The sequence below is a fragment of the Solea solea genome, chromosome 6, assembly GCF_958295425.1.
Source record: "Solea solea chromosome 6, fSolSol10.1, whole genome shotgun sequence".
NCBI classification, from domain to species: domain Eukaryota; kingdom Metazoa; phylum Chordata; class Actinopteri; order Pleuronectiformes; family Soleidae; genus Solea; species Solea solea.
The window spans coordinates 3,715,534-3,732,580 of NC_081139.1; the positions used below are offsets into that span (position 1 = coordinate 3,715,534).

At 38.3% G+C, this 17,047-nt stretch overlaps 2 protein-coding genes across 3 annotated transcripts; one reads left to right on the forward strand and one right to left on the reverse strand.

Moving 5' to 3' along the window:
- Positions 1 to 7,647: 7,647 nt before the first annotated feature.
- LOC131461523 (isotocin receptor-like) lies at positions 7,648 to 14,415 on the forward strand. 2 transcript variants are annotated; one of them, XM_058632834.1, is made up of 3 exons: positions 7,648 to 7,792; positions 7,937 to 9,009; positions 12,665 to 14,415. In XM_058632834.1, exons 2-3 carry the CDS (start codon positions 8,085 to 8,087, stop codon positions 12,922 to 12,924), a joined length of 1,185 nt encoding a protein of 394 aa, XP_058488817.1. In that variant the 5' UTR covers positions 7,648 to 7,792; positions 7,937 to 8,084; the 3' UTR covers positions 12,925 to 14,415. The 2 variants fall into 2 exon arrangements, with proteins under 2 accessions (XP_058488817.1, XP_058488818.1); XM_058632835.1 differs by having other exon boundaries at positions 7,648 to 9,009.
- Positions 14,315 to 16,236, reverse strand: LOC131461524 (caveolin-3-like). Its single transcript, XM_058632836.1, has 2 exons — positions 15,792 to 16,236; positions 14,315 to 14,753 (listed from the first exon to the last, which is right to left on the reverse strand). The coding sequence occupies exons 1-2, from the start codon at positions 15,900 to 15,902 to the stop codon at positions 14,412 to 14,414; spliced, it is 453 nt and encodes a 150-aa protein (XP_058488819.1). The 5' UTR covers positions 15,903 to 16,236; the 3' UTR covers positions 14,315 to 14,411.
- Positions 16,237 to 17,047: the final 811 nt, after the last annotated feature.

The following is a 17,047-nucleotide window of genomic DNA, read 5'->3' on the forward strand; positions in this document are numbered from 1 at the left end:
AATTTTTGGACAGCATACTAAACTCTGACATTTTGGTGACTTTTTGGATGACAAACTAAACTATGACATTTTTGTCAATTTTTGGACAACATACAAAAACATACATGACATTTTTGTAAAATTTTGGACGACATACTTATCTATGACATTTTTGTCAAATTTTGGACAACATACTAAACTATGAAATGTTTGTCAAATTTTGGACGACATACAAAACTGACATTTTTGTCAAATTTTGGACGACATACTAAACTATGACATTTTGGTGACTTTTTGGATGACATACTAAACTATGACATTTTTGTCAAAGTTTGGACGACATACTAAACTATGACATTTTTGTCAATTTTTGGACGACATACTAAACTGACATTTTGGTGACTTTTTGGATGACATACTAAACTATGAAATTTTGGTGACTTTTTGGATGACAAACTAAACTATGACATTTTTGTCAATTTTTGGACAACATACTAAACTATGAAATTTTTTCAAATTTTGGACGACATACTAAACTATGAAATGTTTGTCAAATTTTGGACGACATACTAAACTATGACATTTTTGTCAAATTTTGGACGACAGACTAAACTATGACATTTTGTCAAATTTTGGACGACATACTAACTTTAAAAACACAATCTGTTTTAGTAAGACCTGGGATTGATAGGGAGAACATACAAAATACACCACAGAAGTTCCCAGACCCGGAATTGAGCACAGCACAACAACAGTGGTGACAACTACTAACCACTTCACCACCATGCCACACACATTTTACGCTCAAATGTCCTAAATGACACCAAAATGTCATAGTTTAGCATGTTGTCCAAGATGAGGAAAAAAAAGGTATACTTTAGTATGTAATCCAAAATTTGGCAAAATGTCATAGTTTAGTATTTCGTCCAAAAAGTCACTAAAATGTCATAGTTTATTATGTCATCCAAAATTTGACAAAAATGTCATAGTTTAGTATGTCATCCAAAATTTGACCAAAATGTCATAGTTTAGTATGGCATCCAAAAAGTCACTAAAATGTCATGATTTAGTATGTCATCTAACTTTGACATTTGGGTGCACCTGTGGCGAACAAAATAGGAATTTCCTTTCATATAAATCCTATGAGAGTTTGTTTGTGTTGGTTGAACACAATATAATTTTCAATTACTCATTGTTTTTTCCCCTGTGTATTATTATGTTTCCATGACTGAGCTCTTTTTTATCTTGTCATGGGAACCCGAAAGCTCTTAGAGAGGCACCAGTGACTTTTCATACTGGGAGAAAATTAAAATGTTTTTTGTGCTTATGGATGTTGTTCATCTTCTGTCGGACAAAAAAAAATCATCTTTCTCTAACCTTAACACACACCTGTCAGTCGAAAGCCAAACTTTGTTGTCCTGACTGTGGTCACCATGTAAATTTGGAGCATTTCTCATAAAACACTTGCACCTGCTGTGGCTTTACAGTTTTCAACGGAATGCGTCCAGTGACTCCAAACCAAAGCAAAATTGTATTCCTAGCCTTCATTTCTACAGCCTTCAACACCTGCCTGAAGCACTTTTTAATTCTTTTTTAACACAAATCTTTTGGATTTAAGCTTTCTGAGCTAAAGCTACTTGTATGGATGGATAATATTTTTTGGGCCCGAAGGGAAAATCCTCCCCTTTCTTTCACATTCATCATCAGCCGTGTGTTTCTTTAAGAATTTACGCGTAAAGTCCACATCTTGTTTTCATTTTAATGTATAAAAAAAAAAATAATATCATCATCTTTCACTGATAAAACAGCAATAGGAAAAGTTGCAGTGGTAAATATAAGGTTTACCGCAGGTTTCTGCCGCCAAAACAAATAAATCTGATTTATTTTTAGAAAAAAAAACAGGAGAGAGTGATGTGGTTGTGATTTACATGTGAAACATTGTATGGCATCAAAAAAATACAACAAAGAAAGAATAAATTATTATCCTTTATATAAGTACAATTATATAATTGTACTTATTTGACAGAAAAATTAAACAAAGCAAACAAATGTACACTGTGAAACTGGTGTATATATGTATATATGAAAATATGGCATGCTTGCTTATGTATTACTATTTCTTGTTTATCCTTTTTTATTGTATGTGTTTTCCCCATATTTTGGTTTATTACCTACATACAGTGCTTCATAAATTTATTAAACCACCACCCAATGTAAGGTTTATGCCACAGTTGCTCTAAATGAACAGCATTGGTCATTATCAAAATCATTTTTCATGTTTCTGTAATGAGTTCCTTTAAAAAAAACAGACTAATTTGTTCCTGAACCAATTTATAATAATTGCTATCATGAAATTTGTAAACATACTGGGCTTTGAAGGGTGAACATTTCTAAAAACAAACAAACATTATTAATATTTGATATGCATATTTCAGGCTGAAGTAGCTTTAAAAGATAGACTCATTTACTGCCGCTAGGAACAAATTAGTAAGTTTGTGCGTAGCTTAGCCATCTTAGGCTAATTTAAAGAACTGAGATGAAAGTACAAAAGAAAACAGAAAATAATAGTAAAACACATTATTATTTCTATTACAATTATTAGGTGAAATTACAGTTATTTACTTGCATTCCTGAACAGAAAAAATTGTTTTAGTGGTTGAATTTTATGTTTGATTCATTTCTGACCACTAAGGTGGCTCAAATTTGGGTATAAAAAGGTGAATAAAGTTTATTTGCAATGAAAAAAAATGACAAGGCCGAATACATTTGTTAAACACTATATCAAATTATTGGCAGTGAAATTGCAGCTTCATTCACCGCACGAATGTCCCACATCATAATGTTGCAATGTATGTATCATGTGTTTTTGCTCATGGCGTACATACTGTAATTGCATTAGATGTAACACAGATGAAGTGAATGAGCATAGTGGTGCAAATATTATGGTACAGAACATGAAAATTCATGGTGCAAATATCTTGTTTCACGCAGATATCGTGATATGAAACAGATGATTCTCACAACAGAGACTCCTCAGTGCGGAGACCACACAAACTTGTCTTGACACTGACACGGGCAAACACACTTCACGTGCACCGTCGGCCCTTCGGTGTATTTTTCAAATCAAGTCGTGTGTTGTGACAGTCGTTGGACTTGGTGATGTAAGTGTAGAGACATCCCGCTGTGGGAATGTCTGAGCATGCGAGGGTCACTGCAACACAAGGATAACAAACCAATGTGTTGGTACAGCTGCCCCCGTGATTTCCATGCACTCACCCAGGTATAAACCAGCAGTCACTCTCCTGCTCCTAACCTGAAGCATGTGTGTGTGCTGCTGGTGGTGGAAGGGTGCATGCAAAACTAAAATCACGTTAGCGTGACTAACGCAAGGTGTGTGTGAACGCCGCCGAGCAAAGCAAACACTGTCTCTATAACACAGTCTTTGAGGGACATAACATGTTTAAAAGGATTGTTGTGGAGGAATATGGGCGATGGTTTTTAAACGCTTTAAATTAATGACTGAAAGTTTGGCTACACTTTAGGTTGCACGCGATATCAGTAAGAACAATTTATTCAATATTTGTATGCATTTTATTAAAGGAATACTTCACCGATTTGCATTTAGCTTTGTATTATTAGATGAGGGGTGGTCGAAAAATATCTTCATTCTTTTGTTAGGTGCCCACCAGTTACACTTGGTCCGAGGCTTGAAACTGCAACGCTAATTCCACACTTTTTAGACCCACTCGTAGGGGGACGGGACCTCATTTCCAGAATGTAAACAGTGTCCGCCATCTTTGCTAACAGTTAGGCCAACAGGACCAAGTGTTGCTGGTGGGCACAAAGAAAAGAATGAAGATATTTGTCAACTCAGGGGAAACTGAGATTGGGAAGCACAGTTTTTCAAAAATACTAGCCCTATTCTAGTAATACAAAGCTAAAGGCAAATCAGTGAAGTATTCATTTAATGAAAAATATGTGTACCCATAACAACAACATTAATACTGTTAATAATAATAAAAAGATGTTTGGAGAGGGTTTTCTGGTTATCATCTTGAATAATGTGGCTTTAAAGCATTTATTTTATACTGAATCAATGATTGAAAGACGTATGAAAGTGTATGAAATGATGTATTAAATCCCACATGAGTGGGGTCCTGCCTGTGTGTGACTTTATTGATGAAGCTTGTAGCATTTTAGCCTTGCTGAGACAACTGCCTGCTACACATTAGACTTATAAAACAGATTGTCTTTCTCATGAGATCTTTGAGTGTCTGCAGCTATTTTTGTCCACACAAAAATAAATAATAAAATAATAATAATAATAATACAAAAATAACAATCACATTGCTTTACGGTCAAGACGTTTCAACTTCTCCAGCATGTGGACACAATTAAAAGAAAAGTGGAGGGAGGCCAACTCACCAGAGAATCCATAAGACACCAGTGTATTCTACACCACCGCAGCCTCTGGCGTTATTCTTTGAGGATAGCATTTGTAGCATCTGCAGCTGAGCTCACTCAATGGAAAATCAATAACATGCATCAAGCAAGTAGAGAGGGTCTGTGTGCACCCTGCCTCCTTTTTATAATGGGCCTTTGTAACAGTGTGCTTTCGCTGAGAGCTCACAAATCTCACGTCTAATTTATGTGTTAAATGAAGTAGAAAATCACTATGAGAAAATCAGGCCTTTGCAATTTCCTTTAAAATGTTTGGATGGTTGACAAAAATGTTCCCTGGGCTGTGAACCCATAGCCACAAATGTGTCGACCACTTTTATCTCTTTGTTTACTCCAGGTCAAATTGACTTGACATGAATTTCATAAAGTCCTTTCAAGGTTGTGCCTTGTCAACGGGAGATAAAGGGATACTGAATGCAGCACAGTTTGCATAGTACTCATGTATATCTGCATGCAGTGGAAAGAAAGCAAAATTCTCTCTTTTGTTGCATGGTAAAGACGTACACAGCAGAAAGTAGAATGTTGTGGCAACTTTCCGTTATTACCGCTTGTTTCTCCTGTCATGGTTCTTTATTAACACCAAAATACTGTGTACCTGGTCATGAAACAAAAGTAACTTCACAACAATGTGAAGCACAACAAGAAATACTGGACACCAGTATATAACAGTGCATTACTAGCATGCTAACTGGCAATATAGATAGATAGATAGATAGATAGATAGATAGATAGATAGATAGATAGATAGATAGATAGATAGATAGATAGATACAGTAGCTAGACATGACATCTTCTGTTTGGTGGTTGCATATTATATAAAACATAAACATATGTGCAGAAAAGGGGGAAAGAGGACATTAAAAATGAATCTACCATAAACACATTAGATTATATACCAGATGGGCCAAAGCTTGGATGATGCAGAGCGGTACATGCTTCTGTGCAAAATGTTTGGATTTGCTTTTACACAAAATAGAGAAGGGTTTTACAGTGCAGTGAACATGACTTTCGGCAGCTGAAACCACATGCTCTGCAACAGAGCCCATGTGATAAATCCCCGGATAAAACGGAATCAGATGGAACATTGAATATTATGCATTGCTCTCCATTTTTAAAGAGGCGCTATATCCTTAAATATCTGTAGATTGATTGTCCACTGGCAACAATGTCTGATTTATAAATATCATTAATAATCTCATAGCCGGTAATATAAGATCCATTCACTCCCACTGAAATAATTAATCATTCTACACATATAGAAATAATTACTGCCTACATCATGATGGAGCTGGGGGGGGGTTTCAATCCTAATGTGAGATGAGCAATATACATTTTCCAAGTTTCACAAGTTTTTATCTTCCTCTTAATTTATTTATTTATTGTTTAATAAAAGTCCAAATGTTTTTTTTTAACATGCCTTTGCAATATGTTCACATAACATGTTTATATATGACTCAAATGTTGAGGTGTTTACCAAGTTGCTAATTTATGTCCTTCAATCATTTTCCATATGACAGGTCCAGCAGTTTTAACATTTTATACTGATTCAGAAAAAAAGAATAATCTGGTCAGCCATCTGGTTTGTGTGTGTGTGTGTGTGTGTGTGTGTGTGTGTGTGTGTGCATGTGCGTACGTGCATCACTGCCTGTTCTTGGATGTACTTATATGGCCATTTCTCCATCAAACGTTTGGATCGACTACATCAAAATATTTTAATTCAAATTGTTCACGTGCATAAAACAGAATATAGTGAAACCATTTCAACCCATATGTCAATGAAAAAAAAGACCCAATTAATATCACTTTAATTAACATGACTGTGGGTATGAATGATGAACATCTTTAAACGTTTCATTTACATCAGAAACATGTCTGCGCCAGAAAAAAACCCTGCAGCAGACCTTTCTCCGCTAGTTTGATTAGTTTGATTTGTTTTGATGTCTTTGCTCCACATATACTGGCTCACTCACACACTTACACACACACTCTCTCTGCTCCCATGAGAATCACCTGGAAGACTTCCTTACATAATAGTGTGGCGGCTATAACATGGCTTCTTCCTCCTTAAGCGTCATGACCCCCAAACAAGTAACCATGGAAACGGCAAGACATCTCAATTACATGTCATTTAACAAGAACAAAACATGTATGTAACAAGTGTTTTCAGAGGGGAAAAGGTGACCTGATTTATCTGACAACGTGTCAGGTCGGATTGTATCCTGATATTCAGCTTGACAAATGCAGCCTCTTCAAATGTGGTAAAACACTGAACATGTGAACGTCACATGTTCAGTGTTTTACCAGAACAATGAATCCACCTTACTTTCCTGTGTTTGGGTGAAGGACATATCTTTATTAGAGATGATTCAAGTATTTCATATGGCATCATGAATCAAGAAAATGTTATTTTTTCTGTCCAAAATGGTAACATTTCTGTCCAAAACAAAATATCTGACATACAAACACAATTACTTATCAAAACCTTGTGTTATGATTAGCGTTTGCTTCGGTACAGGCTCCGAGACAAAAATGCAGATTGTTTTTAAATAGTATGCAGTATTGAAAGAATCCTTCCCCTCATGACTTCGAGGGAACAACTGAATCTGACCCTTGGGAGTTATTTTAACAGCTGTTTGGTTTGGACACAAATATTGTAATCACTCACAACAGCTCACTTTTTTATTATTATTACTTGTTTGATCTGAAACTAGATTTCAACCTGGATTTACTGTCATGGCACATTTAAACTCCTTCTTTATTACCTCACCTGTACTCATTGCTGAACGAGCAGAGCACGCCACCACTTTACAACTGAGTAACAAATCAACTGAAGCTGCAGCTCCAGCATTTTCCATATTTGGTGGCTTTTTCTTTTCCAAACGAGTGGATCTTTTTTGCACGAGAGGGATTTGTTTTGTGAACTGTAAATGCTGAAAGCATAAGTCAAGATGGCATCATAATTAGACATGACATTACCCCAAAAGTTATGTATTTATTTATTGTAATTGTATTAAGAGATTAATGTGTGAGTGTGTCTGGGCATGTACAGTATATCTTTGGGTTTTCTTTATTCTGTGGCACAATGACAATACTTCTCTTCAATATTGAAAACTCAAATCAGTATGGAGAGAGAGAGAGAGAGAGAGAGAGAGAGAGAGAGAGAGAAAGAGGGAGGGAGAGAGAGGAGGGGTGGGGGTAAAACAAAACTCTGGGGATGTGCGGAGAGGGTTACTGACATTTTCAGGATACAGAGTTTCAGACTGCAGATCGCAGTTGAGACTGGTGGCTGTGATGAGGACTGCGCTGCTCTGACTTCCTCATCACCATCTCTGGTCAAAGATTCTCCATAAACGTAAGTTTCGGGGGTTTTTTTTTGGGACAAATCGTTGCTAGATGTGTGAGCGTGATAAGATGTTATTGCTGGTGGTTTAATAGTTCAAAAACGTCTTGAAGCTTTTCCAGTGAATAACAGTGATGGTATTCTGTTTCTCTGCAGGATAAAAATCTACCTCGCAGAGCCAACTTCAACGAAGTGAGTTTGCCGAAGACTGGACAGGACATATATAACCAACACTGGGCATCTGTCGTTGTTCTGGGTTTGTGATGTGAACGCTGGCTGCGCCACAGAGGCGCCTTTACGCACGATGGAGGAGCTTTTACGCGAGGAGGCTGGCTGGGCGCAGAATGTCACATGGATCGTCTCGAGCCGTGAGAATGACAGCCATCAAGGAAACAACACAGTGAACCCGTTGAGACGAAATGAAGAAGTCGCCAAAGTGGAAGTGACCGTCCTGTTCCTGGTTCTTCTGCTCGCGCTGACCGGCAACCTGTGCGTCCTCTGGGCAATCCACACCGCCAAGCACAGCCAGTCTCGGATGTATTACTTCATGAAGCACTTGAGCATCGCCGACCTTGTCGTTGCAGTCTTTCAGGTCTTGCCACAGCTCATTTGGGATATCACATTTCGCTTCTACGGGCCGGACTTGCTGTGCAGAGTGGTTAAATATCTCCAGGTCGTGGGTATGTTTGCGTCCACGTACATGCTGGTGCTGATGTCCGTCGACAGGTGCATCGCTATCTGCCAACCACTCCGCACCGTGCACAAGAGGAAGGATCGCCTCTGCGTGATCGCCTCTTGGACTCTCAGCCTGGTATTCAGCGCTCCTCAGGCGTATATATTCTCTCTGAAGGATGTCGGCAACGGCGTGCACGACTGCTGGGGCGACTTTGTGCAGCCCTGGGGTGCCAAAGCATACATCACCTGGATGAGTCTCAGCATCTACATCTTCCCAGTGGCCATTTTAAGCATATGCTACGGTTTGATATGTTTTAAAATATGGCAAAACTTCAATTTGAAAACTAACCGGGAGTCCTTCCTGGCTCTCACCCCCAAGGCCTCCAAGGGCGCGCATCCTCTCTCTCGTGTGAGCAGCGTGAGGCTCATTTCCAAAGCAAAGATCCGCACAGTGAAGATGACATTTGTCGTGGTCCTTGCCTACATTGTTTGCTGGACTCCCTTCTTCTTTGTCCAGATGTGGTCTGCGTGGGATCCTGCTGCACCAAGAGAAGGTAAAGGCACATTTAGTGTTCTTTTATTCTTTTGCAAGTTTAATCCATGGCTAAAGCTCTTGTATTTGCCAAAAACAGTGTCTTATTTCATTAAAGAAAAAACTCCTGATTATTAAGAATAATTGAATGATAAAATAATGTTTTCTGAAGACATTTCTGCTCTTAGTGATAATAATAAATCCACATTATGATTATCTGTTATAAAAATGAATGCTCTTGCTTGCTTGCTGTCAGACTTCCACACAGTGGACACATGAATGGGAGTCATTTACTGGGGTTATCAGTTCAAAGAACCTCCTCAGAGCCACTGGGAGAGTAAATGTAGCAGGACATCAAAGAGTTTCCCCCTCTCTGCTCCCACTGGTGGTTTGTATACTTTCCATTTAACTGCATAATTTGTTCAGATATATCACTCAAATCTTTTGCATGAGTCATCGTACATGACAAATAGCAACATGGCAGAATATGCCCCACCTTTTAAAGTGACTTTATTTTTATCGAAGTCAAACTGTTTGTTGATTCTCAGAGTTCCATGGCCTGTGCTTTATTCCTCTCCTTCAGTTTTACACAAACATAGGAAAATAAACACACGTTAAAGCCAAGAATGCTTGTGTACTCCAGATGTCACAGTGTATCTCGTAATAGTGTAGATTTATATCAGCATTCATCTTGTTAATTGTGCATATGTTAGATTATCCTGTGTGCTAATGTAACATTAAGAAGGAATTTCTTATTTGATTAAAAGATACAGAAACTTCAATTTCTTTTATTTTGGTAGGGCTACAGCCAAGCCCAGCTGTACTAATGAACCATTATGGATTCCCTTGATCTGAAAAATTCAAACTGGGGAAGACAACTATATAATAATGCAATAAAAAACATTCCTATATTAATGATAGTACGTTCAGTGTTACCAGCTTGCAGAGTGCAGGAATTCATTGTATATTAAATGCAAGAAGCAACAAGACTATGCAGAAGCTCATTGACGTTAACAACCCCTATAATGAAAAGTTAAAAAAAAAAAGTTTCAAACTAAGAGGAAATCAGTTGTGACGCCCAGTTTGAAGCCAAGAAATTCACAATTTGGCTATTGCAAGTTGACATTTTACAGCTGGCAGTTCAGAGGCGTCACCTGCAGCCAGGCTCCAGGCTCTACTGGACATCGCCAGCTGTCAATCAAACTGGAGTTAACTTATATGTAATGAGAACAGAATTTTCAAACTTGACATTGTGTGCTACTGAAGAGGTGCTGAAAATAGTGAGTGAGACCGTTAAGGCCTCAGGAAAAATGTTGACTGATGTTATAAATCAAGTGTGAAGGAGACTCATTTTCCCATAGACGGAGTTGTTTCTGTGTAACCCCAGTGGCTATTCAACATGTGTTTTACTTCCTGATTGAATCTATCAATTTTTTTATAGACACTCTTATGTTTTCAGCCCCTGTATGAAGATAAGATAAAAAAAATATGTAATATTTCTTTGATGTAATGACATGAAGGTTAAGTCTCTAAAGGTCGTTTCCTGTTCCACTGAGCACGGCTGTTAGCGTTTAAAATTCTTGACCACTTTCTCGGCCCCGAACTTCTCTTAAATACTTCTCTTGAATACTTCGGGGGATCCACTGATAAAGAGTCAAAGACGGTGCACTGAAACAATATTTGTTTTACCTTCATTCTCAGAATTATCTTGGCTAGCGAGTGCTATCAACGTGATTGAAATAAGGATTCATAACATTGCCTCCTTTCCAGTTTTTCAACTTCACTCTCAGGCATCACGATGTGACAAAGAACAATGAAAATGAGCCAAACTCGATGTTTTTCCTTTAATTCTGGACATCCCTATATAGTAGTGAGTGTCCTGTACATGAAGGTGAAGGGTTGAAAAGAAAGCGTTGAGGGCCGTTGATGTGTTGCCATGTGAGGAGTGCATTCCCTGTAGCCAGGACTTCCCGCACCACAGAATCTCAAAGCTCCTGCCAAGACATTTGACTTATCTGTTGAATCGTATCTGTCTCGTAAATGTGACAGGGCATTTGGTAGACGGTGCACACAGCAGCACACCACACACCCCCTCACAATAATAGTCAGAAGACAACGGAACAGGCCGGCGTTTTGACTTGAGTGGAGCAGATGACAACTAAATATCTCTCACTTCATTTAAGATTGGAAACAAAACCCTGTAAGTCTTCCATTTTCCATAGTGCATGCGTGTCTTCAATGTCAGATGCTCCAACGACTGGAAATTTAATCAAATTAGATTTTTCCACTTGGGACTGCCGATTATAATTGAGACCATTCATCATAGTGTTTTTTTGTCAAGCTACTTAAAGCTGTGTTTGAGTGCTTTCCATCAACTGTCTGTAACTGTAAAATTTCAAAAGTGCTTTCGGGTTTCGGGTCGTAAAATGGTTCCGCGTATGCGAAAGCTTCAGTATGCGAAAAATATCTGCATATGCCTTCAAATAATTCAAATATAAAATGTGATGTACATCCTCCTCACTTAACCTTGCTGAAATACAAATTAGAACAACTGTCCATTCTCATACTACAGTTTTACAAATATACACAGGTAGGTAGGTAGGTTGGTGCAATGTCACTGGTAATGGTTAAAAACAAAGATTTGTGCAGTTTAAATGTTGAATTAAGCCGATGTGATTAAAACCTCAGTGGAAATGAAGAAAAAACATGCTGCTTTAGTTGTTTCTTGGAGTTCCACCATGTTTCATAATTTCTTCTCTGAGAACTCTTCCTTCTATTCTGGGTAATATCATGGAGTTGGATGAAATTTCAGCATGGATGTAAGGCAGCAGGGGGCAGGCTTGACTGGTTGCAGGTTGCAATTATGTTGCAAGTTTTTTTTTTAAAAAGGTTAAAATAATAGGAAAGGCAACATTGTATCAATAATGTATCAGGGGCAATGATTCAATGATCCTCTTTGCCTTTATTTCTGGTACCCTACCTGTCACTATTGGATTCTACTGAGGACTGAAATCTTTGATATAAGATACAAATATGCATATATTTATAAAAAAAAAGGGGGAAAGACACGAAATGCACGGCTTTGTTGTGTGGCATTTTGTGAGGCATGGGAGTAAATTAAAACACAAAAATACCCAGCTCAAGAAAATATTAACTTTAGTGATATAAACCTCTGTGATCCCTCCCACATTCTGCACTGTCACTATGAGTTGTTCCAGTCAAATCAAATCAAAACATTTACAAAGTCATTTGTCCCAGTCTCAATCACGAGTCAGAAACCTAAAATAAGAAGTAATAATCACATGGAGATGGTATTCAGGCTGACTCCTCTTTCTAATTTCCCATCTATGGGATTGGATTGATTGTTTGCTATTGTTTTTTCATGATGTTTTCCTTGTCTATAGTATTGTCTATTATTATATGAGCTTATGTCCATAAAAGATAACATTCAGAAACTAATAGTGAAAGTGGGCATGATACTGGATTACTCATTTAAACCAAAAAGAAAACTATGGCTAATTTCTTTAATTATGTTAGGTTCCAACAAAGAGGTCCTTTTCTTTTCCTTATTTTTTTTACTGTGTTAGAATGTATCGTGTAAATATACATATATATATATATATATATATATATATATCCATATTGATATCAGCTTCCTCTCTGTCACTTTGCCACAGACGTAGCCTTCATCATCGCCATGTTGTTGGCCAGTCTCAACAGCTGCTGCAACCCCTGGATCTACATGTTCTTCGCCGGTCACCTGTTCCATGACTGGATGCAGTGCCTCCTCTGCTGCTGCAGGCAGCACCTGACAGACTCTTCCTCTAGCTGTGATAAACACTGCAGGCACAAGAGAAACTCCACCTGTGTCATCAAGAACACCAGCAGCCAGCGGAGCCTCACGCACACGTCCAGCACGGGGGGGCCGGCACTGTGAAAAGCCAGCTGAACGCCATCCAAGCGTCCAAGTAATTAGACAAAAGCGCAATACCCACTTTGAGTCACTTGAGTATTTGCAAGTGTTGCTGTGGTGGCCGTCGATTTCACACGTTTACATTTATTTTAAACCGATGTAAATAGACAATATAAATGTCCTTTCCAGGTGTGATCACAGAGGGCAGAACAACATCAACATCACTGTGGCAAAATGTTATGTAGCTACATGTGCCATCAGCTTAACCCTTAGAACACAGAGTATTGCGGCTGCTTTTTTCCATTACTATGTTAAAAATGTACAGTATATACAGAGGCTGTAAGAATGTGCAATATAGAATGTGTCTTATATCCTTTTTTTCCAGCACAACCTAGGCAATCTGATGAAAAAAAATTCATTTTCACCAGCTATGTGAACACACGTGAACAAAAAGTACTCGTACTAAATCGGATTGCAATTTAGAAAGACTTGGCTCGTTTTTATGAACAAAAAGAAAAGAAAAATGCTCTATTTTGTGACTTCTGCACAATTATTGCTACTTTATATCACTACTAAAAATGCGATATAACATGAATCATAACTTACACATAAACTAATTTTTTTAAAGCCTGAATATGTGACCTATAAACACACACACACCCAGGATGTCCATATAAGGAGTTGTGGATTACTCCCACAGCAAATTAAGGGTTAATATTTCTCTTATATTGTAAGCTTTTAGCATTTCAAGATGTCTCCTCTGCTTCTCTGTATAAGAAGACGTTTGTTTCGTTTCATATTAAATCACCGTGACAATAAATCAGCATTAGCAGTATTTTCCATGCATTTATCTGCCTTGAGAACTTTGAGAAAAAGTTCTCAACAGTGTGAAATTGGAATATAAGAGTTACATTGAGCAGGCATGGTTTCAATATTTTAAGCGAACTTTGCAGGTCAGGAGTTTTCTGTATTTTCCATTTGTTGTGTGATTGTACACAAAGATATTTGTATCAGCTCCACCTCTCGACTCTGTGTTACTGAGTGTTCATTGAGTTTTTAGGCACATTTTACAAATTTGGTGTCAAACGATAATAAGAATAGTTTCCTCTTGTCGCCGTAGAAATGACTCCAACAAATCTGCCCAGTGTCTTTAGCTTTAGAGGGAATCGTTTTCAACACATGTAGAATTTATGATATTCACTGACAAGATGATATAATGGGCATTCTTCGCTTATAAAGTGTGTTGTTATTTTTAATTCTTTGATTTTGTGTAACCTGGCCAGTTTTCAAAGAAAACGTTGCTGTAGAGGATGCAGCTTTAATGTAAAAAAAAGAAAAAAGAAGTCCCATCAAACTATTAAATTCTGAGTAGAATAAAACCATTCAAATTTAATTTATGTTATGTTGTTTTTTTATGTTTTGTAAGTTCTGCTAACATTGACATTGAATTATCAAACGGGTAAAAATTCATTGTTATGACTAAGTTTGCATGTTCATCGAAATAAAGCCTTTTATGCCTCCTTGCGTAAAACCACTCTCACACTGCTGTACATCTTCCCCATTGCCTCAAAGAGCGGGTCAATGAAGGTGTGAAGGACCAGCGAGTAGACCCGACTCAGACACTGGGACTCGATCACGCAGCTCTTAATGCAGGGCACCACAGCCCAGATGTGGCAGAAGGAAATACAAGCATACAGGAAGCCCCAGAGAAACGACAGGGGGATGCCCAAGACGGCGGTCAGGCAGCGGTAACAGCAGTACTTTGACACCGTGAAGGTGGTGTAGCTGGCTTTCCACACACCGTCCACGCTGTGTGTGCCAGCAGGCTCTGCAATCACGTCTTCAAAGTTGACCTAAAGCACATTCACAGAAAATGTTTACTTTCCCCAGGCAGTAACGACACAGAGACACAGATTATGATGCCACTCACAGTGATGACACAAAACAGACACAAGAGCAATGTGTTGTTCTAGCACGTAAACAGAAAACTCAAATCAAAACCAAGGCTGTGTGAAAGTTAAACTCACCCACATTAGAACCACATCACTTGTTAACCATTAGAACACAGAGCATTTCAGCTGAGTTGTTATATGTTTAAACATGCAGTTTATACAGAGGCTATGTCCAATATAGAGTGTCTTATATCCCTTTTTTCAGCGTAACCTAGTCAATCTGATGGGGGAAAAATCATTTTCACCAACTATATAAAGCCAAAATTACTCGAAACGTTTAAAATCAAATTGAATTTGTGAACTTTGGAAATATGTCACAGTTCAAAGTTCACTTGGCTCGTTTTTTTGAAAAAAAAAGAAAAGTACAACATTCGATTTTGTGACTTCTGCACAATTATTGCTACTTTCTATCACTTCTAAAAATGCGATTTAAAATTAAACCTATCTTTGACTCAACAACACATAAAAAGAGAGAGAAAAGGCATTTGTTAAAGCCTGACTATGTGACCTATAAACACACCCCCCCCAGGATGTCCATATAAGGAGTTGTGCATTACTCCCAAGGCAAATGGGTGCACCTGCGGCACAGAAGGGTTAACAATCAAGAAAAGACACAAAAATTATTCAGCTTATCTTTAAATTGCATCTGTAATTTTTGTCTCATGCCTAAATTGTTGGGTTTTTTTGCACATGGTAACAGTGAAAGTCAAATACTGGTCCAAAATTACTTATACAATCAACACTCCCACCTGTTTACGAAAGACATATTTATGGAAAGTTTCAGTGTAAAAAAAAAAAAGGTAAATAAGAATGTTACCCTGCACACATTTACACTTCCACATACACCCATGCTGACAGGGCTTTGTTAACCGATCATAAATTCATGCTGATCTCTGTGATACTGTGGGAAGAAAAGAAAAAAAAAATGATAATAAGCACCTTGACCACATCTTCATTGATTTGCTTGGGGTCCCTGTTGATGAGATCGATCTCCCTGTGGCCGTCCCTCTTCATCATCTGCTCGTCGTGGCCGTGGTTACTGTCAGCCATGGTCCTGCTCTCTGTCTGGGGCCGAAGCTATAAGAGATAATGATGAAGTAAGGGCAGCCACGGTCGGTGAGAAGGCTGGGTGTGTTGTTCTGGCCCACAGGGGTGTGGCAGTGCCAACATCTGACACGCCATTCAGTTTCTCCAGTGTTATTCCAGCCCTGGAATCCCAGCAAGCAGCTGCCAGTGACGACTGTGTCAAACTGTCAAAAATACAGACGGCACTGCAGACATGTCACATCTAGTGTACACAAACTACCCATGAATTCCTTCACCTAATGACGACATAAATCTAATTCTTACCCTGACTCTAAATCTTTTATCACTTTTCTTGTTTCTTTTCCTCACAAAGCTACACACACACACACACACACACACACACACACACACACACAAGCGATATCCATTTTTTTGTGCCGATGTGACAACTCACACTGTGACATAAAGCATTTGATGAAGAGGGAAACATGTTGGCGTTGCATTTCACACAGCCCTAACAGGGGGCCGTGCTTCTCGATAAATAGCCAGTGTCCTATTTGAGAAGACATTTAAAATGAAATATTTTCAGGGCACAGATCCAAAGGCCGTACTGATATTAATATGACACGTGAAGCTGCCTCCACTGTTGCTGATTTTTGTTGCCGTTGATGACATCGTCTGACCTCCGTCGAGTCTACGACAGAAACAAAGTAACAAGAATTGTATGCTGCATCCTTCATCTAAAACAGGGGTGTCGACATTTGTGGGCGGGACCAGTAAAATAATAGCATAATAACCTAAAAACAACAAGAATTTTGCCCTCTGTTTTACAAAACATATTATGAACAACCAGACATTTCCTGAGAAAAAATAAGTGCAATTTCAAGAATATTATGCTTAATTTACCATGTACACATGTGTGTTACAACTCACAGATCACAGTGGAGTTATAAGAGTCTAATCTAATCATGATTAGATTAGACTCTTATAACTCATCAAGATTTGATTGTAATCATAATGTGAAATCCATCCTGCGGGCCGGATTGGACCCTCTGGTGGGCCAGTTCTGGCTCACGGACCGTATGTTTGACGCCCCTGATCTAAAACAAGCTCTGTCAAGCAGTACTATCAGACCTGAGGGAGAGTAAGAAACTGCTTAATGACTTGGG

Excerpts from the sequence above, each read along its gene's own strand:
- LOC131461523 (XM_058632835.1), top strand. The coding sequence starts at position 8,085 with ATGGAGGAGCTTTTACGCGAGGAGGCTGGCTGGGCGCAGAATGTCACA. Across the intron at positions 9,010-12,664 it reads TCCTGCTGCACCAAGAGAAG|ACGTAGCCTTCATCATCGCC; the intron begins GTAAAGGCACAT and ends ACTTTGCCACAG.
- LOC131461524 (XM_058632836.1), bottom strand. The coding sequence starts at position 15,902 with ATGGCTGACAGTAACCACGGCCACGACGAGCAGATGATGAAGAGGGAC. Across the intron at positions 14,754-15,791 it reads TCAATGAAGATGTGGTCAAG|GTCAACTTTGAAGACGTGAT; the intron begins GTGCTTATTATC and ends AATGTGCTTTAG.